Source organism: Stegodyphus dumicola, chromosome 12 (assembly GCF_044657685.1).
Source record: "Stegodyphus dumicola isolate Sdum_Otavi_A_Nest chromosome 12, ASM4465768v1".
In the NCBI taxonomy this organism is placed as follows: Eukaryota; Metazoa; Arthropoda; class Arachnida; order Araneae; family Eresidae; genus Stegodyphus; species Stegodyphus dumicola.
The window spans coordinates 19,720,186-19,739,898 of NC_140779.1; the positions used below are offsets into that span (position 1 = coordinate 19,720,186).

At 29.1% G+C, this 19,713-nt stretch overlaps 1 protein-coding gene across 1 annotated transcript in view; it reads left to right on the forward strand.

Moving 5' to 3' along the window:
* Positions 1 to 19,284, forward strand: part of LOC118200296 (uncharacterized) — a 128,869-nt gene extending 109,585 nt beyond the window's left edge. The window contains exons 20-24 of the mRNA XM_085827524.1: positions 3,870 to 3,961; positions 4,069 to 4,194; positions 10,442 to 10,515; positions 12,698 to 12,846; positions 14,652 to 19,284. Coding sequence (XP_085683650.1) covers positions 3,870 to 3,961; positions 4,069 to 4,194; positions 10,442 to 10,515; positions 12,698 to 12,846; positions 14,652 to 14,833 — 623 coding nt within the window. The 3' untranslated portion in view covers positions 14,834 to 19,284. The remainder of the gene's footprint in view (positions 1 to 3,869; positions 3,962 to 4,068; positions 4,195 to 10,441; positions 10,516 to 12,697; positions 12,847 to 14,651) is intronic.
* The last annotated feature ends 429 nt before the right edge of the window (positions 19,285 to 19,713 follow it).

Sequence of the window (19,713 nt, forward strand, 5' to 3'; positions counted from 1 at the left end):
AAGAAATAACATTAGAATAAAGCATTTTTATTTTTTGCTGTTGTATTATAAAGTTCCATTTTGGCCACTTATACAATATTTTGAATCTGAAAAATAAGCAAGGTCACTAGACACAAGCATAAAATATCAGAAATGCTTCTTATCTTATCATATGGACAGGCATTATAGAAAAGAATTTTTTTATTAATAAAGAAATTTAAAACTGACAATTTAAACTATTCCTCTAATATGTCTTAATGCATCATGCACAGGGATGGCACTAGGCATTTTCCCACCTGATACAATCTCTGTAGATCCTAAAATCTGCTGCCTGGTGCCTTTCTAAATTCTGCTTCCAATGCCTGTTCTAAATTCTAAAATTTTTACATTTCTAGATTTTTGTTGCTCGATGTGTTATTAAATTCTAAAAATTCTGTCACAATAGCTTTGTAACCGGACCATATATATTTCATATTTCTTCTGAATAATCATAGTACTAAAGAAATAAAATTAGCAGCTTACTCTGTACATTCTAAATGCATTTAGTGTTTTTAGAATAACAGAAATCTTTAATTAAATCCAAAAATTCTAAAATGGAAAGGAAATGTGGAAGAAAGAAACTGAATACATTAAGAGAAAGGGAAATTATTCTTCAAAGATATGCACAGATATTATTATGTAAATTACCCAGTTGTTTACAATTTCAGCCTTTATTATAATTTTCCATTTCTATTTTCTCAGCAGAATGCAAATCACTTAGTTTTTAAACTGAGGTTTTTGGAGTGTAAGACAAGAGTGTATTTCTGACCTCCACTTGCTCCCTGCATTAGTTCCTGCCACCTCTGATAATTTGTAATGACTCGTTTTACATTACCGTGCCGATATTTGAATTTGTTATCACGATAAAGTTACTGAGCTTGAAATGTTACAGCTTAAAATGAAATTAAATTGTTATAGTCTTTGATCACTAGTCCATATTTTTAGTTTGAATTGGATTATTCTTGTTTAATTACATCATCATGAGCTGTAATTGATTTATTTAGCATTATAACATGCCCTTATGTTCTGAGTTCTTTTTAAATAAGAAGCTTATTTAAATCTTTGTAGCTACTTTCAGACGTAGCGATAATTTGCTTCACATCTGTCCAGAGGGTTTTGGACTATTTAACTTTTACCAGATCAAGTAAACCCTCATGTGTACATTTTGGAGAAGTTGACAGGTTAGGAGCTAAAACACGTAGAAACTAGTGAGGACATTTTGTCTTGCGTATTGAGTCAAAGTTCTAACTGTTAGAAAAGATGTTTAAAGAGAAGGAAATGGGTATAAATTAGCCAAAATGTCTAGGAAGGCTTCAACAAATTAAAAAGATGCATAAATGTTTTGTTGAGTGTTGTTGCTACAAAACATAAATATTTTATAGCTTTTAATTTATAATTATCCTAATATCGTTTAAGATTCAATGCTATAAATTACATGTATTTTAAACTCTGCAATTTTAAAATTTAATAGTGCCCATGTAAATCCATAATGACTGAGGTTATCTAATACGTAATTTAATTATAACCAGGGCTGTGGAGTTGGTAGGGAAAATGACCAACTCCGACTCCGACTCCCGAAATTTTAATAACTCCGACTCCTTCATATATATGTGAACATATACACATGGGTACAGCTTATTTTTTTATTATAAAAGAAGTAATAGATGTTACAAAAAAATGATGCATAGCAAATTTTTTATATTAATTAGCATTTATTATGAAATGGAAAAACTGGCATTAGTAATTTCTAAGAAACAGTAAAACTTAAACTATATTAACTGAGTTACAACCCCTGGAACTCTACAAGGTTCTTACTCTACAAGAAACTATGACACTAACTGCATCAGACAGAGCCCAGCTAACTTTCAAAACTTGCAAACCAGGCTTACATCAGGTCTTTTAGGTTTGTTCTGATCAGCAGATCTCTAGCAGGAGCGGTGACAACAGCCAGTCTTTTGTTTTGAATTATGCTGATTGTGATTTTACTTCTCACTTTATGCCGCTTGACATAAAATCTACTTACTAAACCCCTAGACTGAGCAAGTATGTGACAAAATGAGACATTAACAAAAATCAACGTAAAGCTAACTGTTAGAAAACCTAAATAAAATGTCACTTTTCTTCTTTCAAATATATCCAATTATTATGAGTGTAAAATATTTAATGCTACTTGATAAATTTCACAAAATTTATTTTATTCTCAAACTTATTAATAATTATGTTAATTATGTTTAATAATAATCCATCCAAATTATTTAATTATGTTTAATAATAATGCATCCGACTTATGGATCTGTTTTATTTTTAGAATGGTATTACAAAAGTGAAGTTCAGCATAGATAATATTTTTAATTGAATTTATTCAGTTCCCAATTGCTTATAGGTCCTTAATTTTTTCATTAATGGTCCTTAAAAGTACTTAATTTCCGTGTGCAAAAATGTGTACGAAACCTGAATAATCTTTTGGAGAATTTTTGGAAAAACAGCCAAAACACAATTATTTGAATTTTCTCCTTTTGATTCAAGAAATCATTCTCTTAACATGTTTATCTTCCGTTTATTTTCATATCTCCCCTTTAGACACAAAGATTGAAACAATCAAAGAAAGAAAAAAAAAAAAAACAGACAATTTATTAAAAGATTCATCACATATGTCTCAGTACACCATACATACTTCAGTGCCTGCCCTAAGTTCTAAATATTTTGCCCTAACTTTCATTGCTCAATGCTTCTAAATCCTAAAATTCTGGCACTGGCCCTAACCTAATATCATTTCAGATTTTATTGTCAATACTCATATTATTAAAGAAATAAAATCAGCAATTCCTCCTATATATTCTAAGTACATGCCATTCTTTAAAACCACATAAATCTTCAAATAAATCTGAAAATTCTAAAATAAAAAGGGAATTCATTGAGAAAGATGAAGAGAGAGAAAATTATTCTTTAAAGCTACATTTTTGAAATTTAAACAAATTAGGAGATGAAGCAGAGACTGATGGGAACATTGATTTGCTTGTTGAAAAAAACAAAAAAGATGCTAAAGAGAAGGAAAATGGTGTAAATTATCTAAAATATCTCGAAAATTTTGAAATTAAAAGACACATATTTTGTTATTTGTCATTGTTACAAAACATAAATGTTTTGTAGCTTTTAATGTATAATTATACTAATACCATTTTAGAATCATTATCATAAATTATAACTGCTTTAAAGTTTTCTTAGTGCCTTTAAATGGATATATTTTAGAAATAAACAAAAATTGTAATTGTAACCATGTAAATCTGTTATGACTGTGGTTACATAATTTAATTATTTGTAACTAACTGCTCACCTTTAGAAGTTATATTTACATGTAATGATGAGTTATCACCTTCTCTTAATATTTATTGTGGCTGCAAGATACAACCCAAAAATGTAAAAATTAAAGAAAAACTATTCTTTACAACTACTGAGAAGAGATGAGGTGTAAAAGGGAAGAACTGATATAAAGTTGACTGTTGGTAAATTTAAAGAAAATGCTACCTACTTACAGATTTATTTTATTGTTAATAATCTATATGTAAATAAAACTAATTAAGATTTACTAAGTATCTTCTCTAAAATAAATCCTTGTCACAAATTTTTCAAAGCATTTGATTTGATTACCTTAACTTTTGTTTTTAAAACTGTATTATGTATGAATTGTATTTTATTATATTTTGAATAATAATGTGAAAATTTTGTATTTTCTTTCCTTTGTGAAAATCATAAGACGTGTGATTGGCCATTTTACAGTAAATTATTGCATTTCAGTTTTATTGTAATTATAATAATTTGTTACTTTTTATTAAAATTTTATGTTTTTGTAGAGTATGATATTATACCATTTGATAAAGATGAACTGTGTCAGTATATAGTATCTGGAGGCGGTTTAATACTTGACAGATTTGATGATATTCAGGTATGTTTATCTAAATGAGTTCACTTTGTAAGCTGCTTCCATTTTGTTTTATATGTATGCTTAGTATTTCAGTGTGCATTCTAAAAGTTATTTTCAATGTTTTTTAGACGTGTACAAAGAAAAATATCTTTTTATTAGCAAATTCATATCTCAGAACAATGAAATATATTCAGTGCATAGCTGCTGGCATTCATTGTATCAAGCATCATTGGGTACAAAATTGCATTTTTAAAGTAAGTTTAAATGCTTTGCATGTATTTTGAATTAGAATTACCCTTTAAAAGTATATTTACTATTAGTTTACCTTTTATGGATTCTTAATTGTGTGTAAAAGTCTTTGTAGTATTCTTTGTTAAGTTTTATAACAGTGGCTCAAAAAAATTGTAATTATAAGTAGAATTTCAATTTTTTAATTATCTGCTAGCTTAAATTCTACCACTAGTAATATTAAAAATTTCTTTTCCAAGCAGCTGACATATTTTTATTTGATAAAATAAGAAACAGAAATTTTAAAATGTTTAAAAAGAAATTAGAGGGAAAAAAATTAAGACAATGAAATTGTGCATTTCTTGATAAAATTCTAAAAGCCAAAGGCACAAATTTTAAAGATTATTTCAGTATTAATTACTCTGTAGATGTTATTAATTACCCTGTAGCTGTGTTATGAAAGCTGAAGAATAATTCAAAAGTTTAACATATGAGTATTTGTGTCTTTCCTGTTATCAAGAAGTTCATTTGACACCAAAATGGCAATATGTGTCAATAAATTATTGCCCAAAATTAACAAAGCAACAACCCCGTGTTTGACATGTATTTTAATCAAGACTGTATCAAGGGCAAACAGTTGGTCGGTTGAAGACACTTAACCGACACCAGTTAGCCAACAAAACATTTAGCTGACAGGGACACTTAGCCGACACGGACACTTAACCGACAAGTCATTTAGCCGACACGGACAGTTAGCTGACAAGACACTTACCCGACGCGGGCTGTTAGCTGACAAGACACTTACCCGACACGGAGAGTTAGCTGTCAGGACATTTAACTCCAGGACACTTAACTGTCAACACATTTAGTCAACAGGACACTAAGCCGACAGTGACGTTTAACTGACACGTACCCAATAATTATTCAAACTTACTATCAATTACAAAATTTCTCAACTTCTCCATAAGTTCAATATTTAAGTTATTTTTTCACTATCAGTAAAATTCATTTTTTGATTCTTAAAGATCTCATACGTGCTTTTAATTATTGTGTTAATTTAGCATTGTTTGATATTTATCGTGTCGTTTGGTATATATTGGCCAAATTGAAAAAGCACTGAAATTTCTCATCAGGGAATATGAATGAAATTTCGAAAGGAAAAAAGAACTTTTCAGTTAAGTATGGCGGTCACTTAATTACATTTTAATGTGGGACCTTTAAAAATTATCCATTTTTATTATTATTTTTGGTTAAAAATTATCCATAAAGCTTGTTCATTTGATCAACTGAGTTCTTTTGATCACTTTCACATCATTAATAATTTTTCTTGTTTACTTAATGATATTAATTTTCCAATCTTGCTCTCCCAAATGCTTTCAAATTTCTAATACCTTTACGTTTCATTACTATTTTACTCATCACATCATGTTACATTCTTTCCCTTACAAAATCGTTTTGCTTCTCCCACTAATGAAATTTTCTTTCCCTGTCATGAAAAATTTGAATAATGCAATAAATATTATTGTTATTCTTATACTTTTACTTAATTATACTTTTTATAGAAACATATGGTGGCGAGGGTTAGTTTAGCAAATATATTTTATTTTGTTATTAAAAACAATTTTAAAAAGTGAATTTTTAAGACAAGCAAAGGAATGAATTATTTGTGACCTCTATAATTTGCAGTTCAGGCCACCATTCTTGAGATAAAAATTCTGTAACATTTTATTGACCATGCCTCTCATTTAAAATACTTAGGTTATAGAACTAAACTAGTGCATAATGTTTAATTTAGAAGTAAAATATTCTTTAAGGTTTTGTTTTATTCATAACTTAAGCTGCAGAAGGAGGGGCCACAAACCAAGTAGGGCGGAGCAAAGCGTCACATTGTAAAAGTCACAGTAATGTGGTACCATTTATAGATTACATACCATTCATAGATTACATTTATAGATTTCTATTTACATGACTGATCTAGATTTAACTAGATCAGTCATGTAAATAGAAAATATTATATTATACTATGTTTTGAAAGTCGTGATGTGTAATTTTCAATATAATATGTTATATTAATTTTTTTTCTTATAAAATATAACTTTTCGCAATATCTGTTAAAAATGTATAAATTTTCATTTCATTTTTCATTAATTTTATTTATTTATTATTTTTTTTTTTTTCCTTTCATTCCTTCTTTTTCTTATTTTTGGTTTAGCTTTATGGATAGTTTTTGAAGATCATATTAAAATTAAGTGACCGCTGTAAAAAAATTCTTTTTTCCTTTCGAAATTTAATTCATATTCCCTGACGAGGAATTTCAGTGCTTTTTCAATTTGGCCAATGTACACCAAACAGCACGAAACATATCAAACAATGCTAAATTAACACAATAATTAATAGCACATATGAGATCTTTAAGAATCGAAAAATGAATTTTACTGATAGGTGGGAAAAGACTTAAATACTGAACTTATGGAGAAGCCGAGAAATTTTATAATTCATAGTTTTAATAATTTTTGGGTACGTGTCAGTTAATCGTCACTGTCGGTTAGTAACCTGTTGACTAAATGTCCTGTCGGCTAACTGTCCGTGTCGGCTAAATTTCCGTCGGCTAACTGTCCGTGTTGGCTAAATGACCTGTTGGGTAAGTGTACGTGTCGGCTAAGTGTCACGGACCCGGTACAAGTTTCTCTTCATGAGCAGCAGTGATTTCTTTGCTCTTTATGAAGAGAGACCTGTACCTGTCTGCCTTCGAAATCGATACAGTCTTGACTAAAATCTATACCAAACACAAGGTTGTTTCTTTGTTAATTTTATGTTTTACTTTGGCATGTTCCTTTTCTGTCTTGAAATGATTGCCTCTTGGCTGCACCTATGCCATCCAGCGAACATTTGCTGACTCTTGTTGCATTAGCTTCAACTTATTTCACATTTGTTGTTTTTGTTGTTGTCCTTCTGAGTTTAGAATAAAGTGTCATTCCTTTTTCACAAGCATGGGGCCAAAAGTCAAGTATTTTATAATTTCCATCTGCTGAAAATATTTTTTCCAGTGGGGGAGCACTAGTCATAATAGGCATTAGCCCCTACTAAGGCCGGAAGCTGTGCTCTATTTATTATGGTGACACCTAATAGGTAGGCCTCTGTTACCTTCTTTGAATGGACTGACAGTCTGCATTCATGCTTTCTCCAGGATTCGAATCTGGGCCCTTCAGTACAGTAGTCAAAGTAACTAATGCTGAAAATACATATCATTAAAGAAAGTGTAAGTTTAAACAGATGGAAACAGTTGAGTAGAAAAATAATTTGAAGAAAAACAGATAACATATGTCATAAAATAGAATGATTATTGAGAAGATGAGGTAAATGGTTTATATAGTCTAATTAATTTTTGTGAAAGGTTCAAAATTCTTTCAGAATGGTAGAGAATGTTTAGCAGCCTTCATTAACGAATAAAGCTCTTCGCTTCCAAAGCATTGAGACTATTAAAATTTTTTCACCTAATTTACACAAGTGAACTTAAAAACATGGTGTGCAATGATTAAAAAAAAAAAAAAAAAAAAAAAAAGAAGTAATGTGAGTTGCAAATATCAGAATATTTTATAAAGGGATTTAGTAACTTAATAATCAGATTATTTTAATGCATTAAAAAAAGTCTCTCTCCATGACTTTGAAAAGTCTTCTCCACAGGCACTAGAAGAATAAATGAGAAAGACGCCATGCAGCAATAATCTGTAGTTGCTTATAGCTTGTAGTGTATAGGAATTTATAGTCAAACTCTGTCCTATCTTACAGACAGCAGATCTGATAAATCTGTTCTTAATTTCTGCAGGCCAACCAGCGAGAGAGTGGTCGCTAAACACTGGTAGTTCAGTCCGAGGCTCGAATACCACCAAGGGAGGCTGCTTGGGCGTTTTCATGTTTTTTCCCTTGTGTAACATGTATACGAGTTTCCCTTAAAACGTCCTCAATGAAGGCATTCCTCCCCTTAGGCAGATAGCCCTCTAGACTTTAATCACATAACCAAACCAAACTTAATTTCTGCAGTTGTCTGTCATCATTGAAGTGCCCCTAATTTTCTTGCCTCTGGTTGATTGCTTTAGATATGCATATGGTTTTAAAGGCGTGAACACAAATTTTTCTGGCTATAAAGTAGACTTAAAAATAATTTTGTTTTCTTTACTATAGCTTGTGGTATCCTCATTCATAATTTTAATAAAATTTGGAATTTTAAAATGTTGAAGATTCCTTTTAAATTTTAAAAAGTACATGTTATGTTATTTTGAAGGTAATTTCAGAAGGTAGATAATAACAAAATTTATGTAGAGCATAGTAATAATAATGCTTCATGCTTGTAACTTTGATGAGTTTGGTGAGTAAAATCTAGTATAAATCCTTGTGTTAAATTTTATAGAAAAGTAGTGCCAGAATTGGTTTATTAATAAATAAAAATCAGCAGGATTATTTTCATTGCAAAAAAAAAGAAGGAATGTAAATTAATATTCATTTAATACTGTGAAGTTATTTTCTTTAATTTTGAAGATTCTGTGTGTTTTGAAAACTTATCCTAATAGTGGCATTAATTTTAATAAAACCCTTCACTTCATGAGCAGATTTGATGCAAATCTTTCTTTTTTAAGAAACTGCATTTTTTGCCATATCTGCAATAACATTGCTTCAGAAATAAATGTAAATATTCTAATGTAATAATGTAAATTCTGATTCAAAATGGCATATAATAAATTACATTTTGAATCTGAATTGAAGGGTAGAAGGTAAAGATTGGATTTTGAAATAAAGTTTTAAGAAACAGTAGGAAGTTTGTGGTTGAACATATGTTTCCTGGAAGGAATATTTCCCCCCCCCCCCACACAAATTAACATGTAATAGAGATTGGTTGTAATAAAGATGGTCTTCTTTTAATAGCAACAGATCGTGATTATTATGAGTTCTTAAGTAAAATTAGATGCAAGAAACAAACTTAATTGTGCAGTTAAATGTAAGAGGAAAAAGAAGTCCCCCCCCCCTCATTAGGAAGAAGTTTGATAAGAGAATATTTTCTAATACATAATTGAAATTGTTAAATTAAACTTTCTGCCTTACTAGAATGTTGAAACAAAAGTGGTAAAATCATAAAATTCTTAATTTATAAGCTATTATTTAGTCATCTCTCCTGCTATTAACAAAATACAAATCAGCACAAATAACTCAAAATAAGAAAAAGTTTTTTCCTAATATTTCAATTGCAGAATAGTGCATGGTTAAGATCAGTAAGAATGAGATTGAGGAGTATTTCCCGTAATTAATCTTTTGTTGTTTAATGCATTATTTATAAAAACAGTATGTATTTATTAGAAAAAAGTTAAATTATTAATTAGAGTTTGTATGAAATGAAATGCTCTATACTGTATTGCTTCTCTATGTGAAATAACTTCAAAAGTTCACCTTTAGGCAGATCCCTGTAATGTGCTTTTCCATATTCAAATAATTCAGATCCTGGACAAAAGAAACCATAACTGATTTGCTGGGAAAAATCCTTTTGTTAAAAAATTTTAATAGATTTTTTACAGTGTAAATATTATCAATAAGTTATTGAGAAAATCTGGTAGATAAATATTTGATCAATCAATATGAGAAAAATTCCAAATTAGAAACAACTGCATAAAAAATATATTTTTCTGAACTTTAGGTGTTATTCCTAAAGTTCAGAAAAGTGGTAATTTAAGGTCAAGCAGTGTTAAAGAGTAGTAGGTTAAGTTGGAAGAATGTGTTATCATTTAAAGCTCAATAGCTAAAGGGTCTTTAAAAACTGTGCACAACAGGGCTTCATTTAAAGAGTCTGGGATTTTGTTAGTATTTATTCATGGCAATGATTTGGCCACCTTTATCAGCCTTAGAGATGACAATGTCTTGCTTTTAATGAATTTCTGATGTGGGGTCTAAAACTGAATTTTGCATAATTTTAAAAGTTAAATTATCTTTCTATATATATATCTTAAAAGATATTATTGTATGAGTGTACTGATGATCTTGTATAATTAAATCCATCATCAAGCAGTTTTGCAACATATAATAGAAAATAACTGATTTTCAATGTATTAACATAATGTAAATATAAAGTCCTATATTTAATATTATTGAAACACAAAATACTTATTCCATTTTTGTATTTAAAATGTTATATTATAAATTTGAGATATTGCATTTTTGTTAATCAATTTTATTTGTTAGATATGACAGTTTACTTTAGCAAATGTTATTAAAAAATTTTCTCTTTAGGGTGAAATTATGCCTGTGCAAAGTTATTACCTTCCTGCTGGATATTCTTTGGTAACACAGAAAATAGTTGAATGGTATAAAATTTAAGTTTTTAATATTTGTGTGAAATATTTATTTGAAAATCCCTGCTGTATCTATCATTATTGACGTATAATTTATTGAGTTATCCCTCAGTAATAAAGTTACTAGTATGTTACTATTAATAGTATCAGTATTAATGAATTAATGACAGTAAAAACATTAGTAGCTTGATTGTACTATTATATTAAATAATAATAGATTAGTGTGAAGCTAATTATCACATTTATTTGTAACAATAAAATATTGAAGTCTGAAGAATCCCTGGAACCGTATGAAAATGAATGCTACAGCATAGTTCTTCCATCTTAGAAATCAAATTATAGTCATAGGGGCTTAAATTCAGGAAATGTAATGGATATTAGAGTACTTCCTAGTCCTGACAAATGAACAAGCCAAATAGAGGTTGTACTACATAATCTTTCAAATTTTTGTTTAATGTAAAAACTGAATCTCTCGTTTAGTTTTTTTACTTCCTTGTACAAAGTAAAAAGAAAGTATTGTAATCGTGAAAAATTTTGGATATCATATTTCAACGAAAATATCGATTTTGACCACTATCCAATGCAATTTAACGATATCTTTGTGTGACATCCACAAGTAACGATAGAATGAAGCACTCTTCCCCCCCCAAAAAAAAATTATAAAACTGATTTAAAGTGAATTCTGAAGAGAATTTTTCGTGTCATCTGTGCATACGTACATATGTATATACGTATCTCGCATAACTCAAAAACGAGTAGCCTCGGAACGTTGAAATTTTGTATGTAGGACTGCTATAACATGTAGATGTGCACCTCGTATTTTGGTTGCAATTGGCCGAACCAAAAGTATATATATATATATATCCACTCTGTTACTCGGCTCAGTGAGCACAGTTTCTTTATTCTTATATATTTGTAAACTGTGCATTTTTTGCTTTAAAAATGATTGAATTATGTTGTTTTTATCTTCCGTTTAAGGTTTTTATGCCTTTAGTAAATCTGTATGCAATTTTTGTGGAGTTAATAAATAATTTAAAAGTTGTTTAAGTACAGGTACACCTAATGAATTTTGCGATGGCGGACATGTTTGTTTGTATTTTAAACTTGGCAAAATAGCAGATTTGTTGCCAATCTAGAGAAACTAAGCTTTGCAACAACAGAGATAATGGCTTCTTTTATTATTGCGAATTAAATCATGCTTAATCCTTTCTGGAATTTATTCGAAGAAATAAGCGTTTAACATTTACTTTGTAATTTTTAATATAGATATTTTGAGTTTTTATGTATTTTTGCCATGTCGGGAAGTGAGAACTGAATTAATTGAATGAGAAATACTGAATCGTCTGTGAAAAACTGTTTCTTTTTTGTTTTGTTTACTTAATTTCTTTTACACATCGTTTTAGATTTGTTATAGTATTTGAATAGAACATGCGGCAATGATGATTCCTCAAATGATATAAATGTATATGCATTCTGAGTTATAATATGGATGAAATGTAATGCTGTTAAGTGAACTTAGTGCCAGAGTGTTGCTATAGTAAACAAATATAATGAATTTTTAAAATTGCATTTATTCTATTGTGGTTTATGCGCTATCGACGATGTAGATTTAATTCAATCCAATAAGTTTGAATGAAATGCAAGAAAAAATGTGCATAATTTAATATGCATATTTTTTCTTGCATTTAAATGTGCAAGGAAATCATGTGGTGTACACATAAGATTTTTCCTCCTTTGTGTGTGATGCAAAAAGTTCATTATTTGTTTCCAGTTATAGCTTGACAATTATTTGGCAATTAGTACATCGTATAATTAAACAATTCATTAAAAATGATTTTAAATAACAGTAAATTTTAAAGCAGTAATTTTAATAAAGAAAAAAATCATTATCAAATATATCTTGATGTATTCTTATCATGCATGCTCTTGAAATTTAGTACAATTTTTATTTTGTTTAAATTAAGTAATGTGATAGATTTTGTGATAAAGTGTTCCATTTCCATTTTTTTATTATAAATTGTAAAAAAAAAAAAAAAAAAAAAAAAAAAAAAAAAAAAAACTCCTAGTTAATTTCTAAATATCTATTTTCATTGATTAAATGTATATAGAATGTTTCATATTAAGATTCTTAGTGACGTATTCTGAATATTTTATTATTTTGTTTTTATATGTTTTATTACTTATTGTGTATTAGGCATGGGAAAAAAGATGTGCTCAAAGGCTTGAAGATAGCCCTTGTTTCAGCCCCAGAAAGTCCATTTGTATACACTTGGGCTCCAGTGTTATTAGCTTCAAAAGCTGATTTTGTTCAGAAATGGTCTCTTCCTTCATCTGCCAAACCAGGTAAATAAAATAAAATCAGTAGATATTATGTAAATAAATGTTTTTAATGGATGGTGTTTTTAAATGTATTAATATTTTACAATGGAGAAGATTATAATTTTTAAAGAGCTTGAGCGAATCTCCATTATTCACACAAATATGGAAGAAAATATGAGGTTTTTTTTTTTTTTAAATTTGTCTATGACTCAGATTTTTTCCCAAATTTTATTAACAAAATCATTCAAGTTTTGATAAAAAAAAAAAGTGTTATTTCAAGCATAAAAAAAATTGTATAGTATCATTTCCTTAAAATAAATGCAAAGCAGATTTGCTTATGCCAGTAGTAATTATAATTATTTATATACCTTAAGAAAAAATATTATATGAAATTGTAATAATAAAACCATTGACATCCAACCATACATTCAAAATACTGTTGCATATATTCAAAATATAATTTCAAGACTAGGACTGCATAATTACCAGAATTTTGGTGATTTCATATTTTATTTTAAATTAATTTTTAGGGTGCTTTTGGGTTCAGAACTTATCTTTTAGTGGTGTTTATTCCAAATTTCAGAAATATAAGTCTGAAAATTTTCCTAATTTTTGAGTTTGTAAATTACTTGTGTAACATGATGTGTTTAGCTTTAATTATTGTACTTCGAAATTTTTAAGGAAATAATTCTAAATATCTTCTACATTACATACCAATACAAAGTATAATATGTATGTTCTCTTGGGGGGGGTTCATCAGCAAAAAATAAAGAGAGTTCAAATCTCTTTCTCTCACTATGCCCTTCATTTTTTGTATGAGTTTGATTTCAACGTTACCATTTTCCCCCTCAATGTTTTTTATCAACACCTATTAAATAAACAACTATTAGTTGTGTGTGTGTGTGTGTGATTGTGGCAAAGCCTCGAGGGCTATCTGCCTAAGAGGAGGGATGCTTTCGTGGAGGACTTTCTAAGGGAAACTGGCTCGTATACACGTTACACATGGGGAAAACCACGAAAACGCCCATGCAGCCAGCCCGTTCGCGGGATTCGAACCTCGGACCGAACTACCAGTGTTCAGCGACTTTACCGCTCGGCCACCCTATTAGTTGTGAGAATTTAGTAAAACATAACTAATCTTTCTCCCCACCCCTAAACTACTGAAAGTTTTTTGGTCTAAATTTTGAAACCATGAGTAAGAAAGAGTTTGTATTGTTTGAAAGGTGTAAAATGCTCTTTCTGCTGTTACATTGTACAGTGCTTCCTGCTAACTGAATTTTGAACAGAAAAGAGCAAAAAATAGTTTTAAAATAGGTTTTTTTTTTTTTTTTTTTTTTTTTTTTCTTTCTTTTTAAAGGTAAAATTCATGGAACGTTAAATGTTTAAAAATCATCACAAACAGGTTCAACTGTTTAGTAATTTTGTTGGTATAAAATATCTATTAAAATAATAAAGAAAAATCATTAAAAATGTACTATAAAAATTCAAAAATATCCATATATATTTCTTCCTCCTTTGTATTGAATAAGATTTTAATGTGAATGAACATTCACTAATTTGAGTTGTTTAAAATAATCTTTGGCAATATAATAAAAATTTGGTTTGATTTGTTTAACTATGCAAAGCATACATGGGCTATGTGCCTTTGTGAAAAGCCCAATTATCAGGATTTTAACTGGGGTTGAACTGTCAATGATGAGCAACTTAACCACTCACCTGCTGCTAATTTGCATAATAAAGGACTTTCAAAGGAATATATAGGAAACATTTAATAATAACTTGATAACATTTTTTCTCAAACTTTTTAATATATGTCAGTATGTTTACAGGTTGTTCTGTTTATGTGGATGTTCTCATCACTAATGGCCAGTGTCCTCCAGAAATTTTACAGTCTGCTAAGAGGAGAAAGATACCGATTGTATCTAGTGAATGGATCATACAGTCTTTGATTTCTGGGAAGTGTTTACCATTTGATGCTCATCCAAAATTCAAACATGACTTCTCTGAATGATTATCATTTTGTATGTGTCAGACAAAAGTTTTTCATCTATACATTTATTTCATTCATGAGAACCTTGTATATTTGAAGGAGAAAATGTGCTTCTTGTTATCAAAAAGGAGCCAAATTGTACAGTTTGTAAAAACCCATATGGTCATTTTCTTTGTGAGAAAAATCATTTGTACAAGAAAGTGGTGTATTTTATGTTTGTACAGTTGTTGTCTGCCCTTGTGTACATTGTATTTGACTTTTACATTGTTATGAAAAGAAATAGGGGGCCAAAAGTACTTTGAATTACATAAATTTTATTCAAATTAAATCATGTGTTTTCTTTCTCACATTAATTAAAGGGGAAAGCAGATTTCAAAATAACTTTTTAGATGCAGTGCGCTATGTTATATATAAAATTTCATTCAATAAGACATGGTTATTCAAGTTTTTAAAATCACAAAAATTTTTAAAAATTTGATTGATTATTCATTTTAAAACTATAATTTAAATGTTTGTATGTCTTATGTTTTACTCATTGTTTGAATTTATTGTGATGAATTATAAAATTAATTTTATTTTTTGATGGTTTAATAAAATTGTAATCTTATTAACAGTTATACAAAATATTAACTGATGTATATTTATAGTGAAAAATTATTTAGGCTTTATTATAATTAAAAGATTTTAGATATAAATTTTAACATTGAATGCTTGGCAAATTTAGTCTAAAAGTCTTAAAATATTATTTTATGGTAATTTCCTTAACTATGATTTTATACATTGTACCAGTTCTATTGTGATATGGAGATGACTTTTGTGTATGTATAAGTTTGCTTGTTTTAAAAGTCTTTAACAATTTTTATAAAAGTGTTTATATTCAAAAGTAATGAGTGTAATGGAATTATGGTTTGCATAAAAATGAATTGCAAGGAGGGATTTGGCATGTTGGGAATAAATATTAATTCAGGTTTTAGCCAATACATAATGTTCATCCATGTTGTTGGTAGCTATTATGATCACAATTGTATTAAAAGTTTATTCACATGTTATTTGATAACAAAAAGGTTATTATACAGTACATTTGTCTGCAGAAGAAGCTGTTTAATACAAATTTATTAGGTATTTCTGAGCTATAAGAGGTAGCGGAAAGTTTCTCAGGCTTTGATTTTATTTTTGTACTTTCTAATTATCCTTACCCTTCTGAAGAATATTCGTGAAGCAGTGTGCTATGTCCTCAAAATGGGCAACCCATGGCATCAGCAAAATGCTTTTATGGGGCAAACTAAACCATGTGTGCACACAGCATATTTACACTTTCAGATCTGACAGTCATTAGTGTTTGTTGTATTAATGCATTTTTTCCCCTGTGTAAGCAATTGTGATGGGATTTTTGTAGTTTCTTGGCTAATGAAAAAGAAAGCATTTTATTACTTCAGTAATAGAACATTTTATCCAATAGTATAGAACAGAAAGATTCACATTCTGTGAATGATTGAATTTTATGGATCAAAAATCTGTGCAATTCTCTGATTTTTTTTTAAAGCTAAAACTGATACCTGTGTACATTAGAAGAACCACATAAAAAAATTATGGAGGCCGTTTCTTAATTGAATTTTGTTAATTGGTTGCTGTTTCATGTAATTCTTAGTGCGCTAGCATTTTTGAAAATGGCTGTTGTCTTTCTATATTAGCTTTGGGAAACTGGGGGGGGGGAAGCGGATAATCTGGAAGTACCTTTATTTTTTAAATTATAAAAATTGTTACTGTCATGTTACTTGAAAGAAACAACCTTGTCAAAATATCCATTGTTATTTTGTAATTATTTAAGAATTAATTCAATCCTCTTAATTATTTTCTTCTTGTTAGTTTATTATTCTTATTTCTATCCTTATAAAATCTGTAGTGTACCTAACACACAAGTGGTAGGTACACTACAACTTGAGGGTACAAAGACAAAGCAGCAGATTTTTTTTTTTTTTTTTTTTTTTTTTCTTTCAGAAGTATCAGATATATTTGCTGCTGAATTTTTTTAAAACCGACTTTTGAATATATCTTCTTGCAGCAGCTCATTGGCAAGCTGTATAAGTTACACAGAAAATGCAGTTAAAATAGGATTTCTAATAGGATCTTTTTTAAGTTAATAGCTTGCCTTTAAAATAGTACATCATCATTTAGAATTCAGAAGGAAAATTACCTTACCAGTCAATATTCAGTCATTGTCTACATTGACTTTCAGTTACACCCAATTTTAATGCATTTGTTAATAAGACATTATCAGAAAAGAGAGACTGATGATTTATTAAGTTCTAGAGTTTATTTTTTTAATGTTGCGAAATACATTAGAATGTGTTTCCCTTCAAGTTATAATTATTTACCTCATCTTTGTTAGATAGTTTAAGGTCCTGTGAAAATTCTTTAGTTTCAGTTGCCATCTGACCTCTTAAAAAAATTCATTTGGTAGAAAACAAATATACAAGATTATTTTTTCAAAGTTTTCTAAAATGAGCATTTTGTATGTAAAGAGCAATTCATTTTGTGAATTGGTGCACAATTTGTGGAGTTGTAGCTAGCAAGATATTTATCCCATGTTGATGAACCAAGCAGAAAATGCAGTTTTGTATTTCTATTGATAAAAAAGACTTTTGATGTACTTTATTTTTGCTGATCATCTGATAGCAAGGAGAAGAATCAACTGTTAGGAATCCTTTCTGTCCTTTTTAATGGTGTAGTGCCATATATTGGTAAAAATTTGCAAATATTTACATCCTGCCCAAAAAAGCAATTCTCTTTGTAATTCATTTTGATGCAAGCCCATTAATTAGTTCACCTTTTACAAATTTTTAAAATCTGTGTGTATGTTTAGACCATCTTATATATAATGCATAGTTTTAAAATGTGTGGGTATGTGCACTGAAACCAGATTAATTGTTCTGATTAATATATAAATATTAACGTAATGACTTACACATGTCATGGGTTTAAAAGCAATTTCATGAATGCCTTATCAGCACTAGATTATCTGTCTAATATAAGCATAAAATATGTATGACGAGATAAAAGGAATGTAAACAAATATGTAGCAGATGTCATCTTTAAGAATATGGAACTGCACTTTGTATTCTTAATACTAATTCATCAGTTTTTATCAGTGGATGTAGAGACCTAAGATGTATTGCCTAGCAACATCTTATGTGTGTCCTTTTACACCACTTCAAAGGAGAGCAGAATATATTGTGTGAGTCTACTGACAACTTCAGAGGTTTTATTCATTGTAAGTTCTGCATAGGAACATATTTGATTCATATTTTTTCCCTCCCTGCTGATACAGAAAATATTCTGTGTGTGTGTGTATATATATATGTATTAATCCATGCTTAATAAGTATAATAGGCTGTTTCTTTTCTTATTAAAAAATACAGTGTTTATCGAATAAAAGGTTTTTAATGTGTGTAAAGTCAAACCCATATAAAATGATTCCAATGTAAATATTTTCATTTTTTCTGTTTGGAGCATTTATTTCATTTGCAGCTTATTTCTTTCATAAGGTCAATATTCAATTTTGTTGTAAAACAATTATATGCTACTTTCTTTTTAAATTTTTCACTGTTCAAGGCAACATTGAGGTTAGCAAAGTCTGCTGTCTACCTTGCTAATGAACTGAAATTCAAACCTTTGATAATAGAAACCCTTGATGGACATCTGCGACTTTAGTATTATTGTAAAATCAGATATTTAACACAATCATTTAAAAATTCTCTCTAAAGGTTAATATTTGAGAAAGATCATTTGATTCCTAAGGTGCTCCTAGTCAGAATTGAGATGAGGCTTAAGCAAATAACCCTTCGTTGAATATGAATAATGCATTCCAAAAGTTGCTTTTTATAATGTTATGTAGTATAGCTTTTCCTATTACCTTAATATTGCTTTTGTTGTTAATTGGAGAATTTGTGTTTCTTTTGGAGAGGAACATAATTAATATTTTTTATTCCCAACAGAATCATGTGCCATTTTAATCAACACTATGTTCTCTTAAATCTAATGCATTTGCTGCCAAAGTTGATTACATCCATTTGTTCACACATGCTAGATCTGCATTTTTATGCTTTTAAATTATTATTTTTTTTTAATATAGATGTAACAGATTACTTTTAGAAGTTATTAAACTCACATGAGTATATTTATTAGCTTATGAAATAATATTTTTGGACCTCGTAACAACTATGAGATAACTCAGATTGAATGAAACAATACTCACCGTTTCTGAACATTTGCACAAAACTCCTCGTGTGCGATACGTTATTTTCTATTAGTCTTATACAAGTCCCTGAACAAAAATTTAAGTAGTCGGAAGTGAATATCCCCCCCCCAAAAATAATTTTGCATTCTAAACCTATAGTTATAGTTTTGAGAAATAAATGACTTGCTAACTGCATTTTGAGAAATAAATAAATTATTTCAGTATGTCAAGTGTATTATTTAGTCCCTTCCTGCATACCAAACACACATTACCTAAACATTACATACATTTAGTTTGGCAATAATCATACTCGATCAGTCAAGTGAAGAGATCAGTAATAAGTTATCTTGTAGCCGGTAAGTAAACCTAGTTTGCCAACTGCGAGAGTATTTTGGCAGTTGGCAGTGAGTGTCTAATAATGGTCGAAACAAAAGGGTTTATTGCTTGTTGGTTAGACCATACTAAAAAAATAATTTTGTTCCATAAAAACATTTACTATTTTGGCCATATTATTTTCATATAACTGAAATTCGTTTCCATCTGACAGCAAGTTTTTAATTCATTAAAATGTAAAAATAAAACAAATTTACCCAAAATTCAAGGTGAAATGGGAGGGGAATCCTGAAACTTTCAAATGTGTTGCCAAAAGTCACAGTGGAAATGT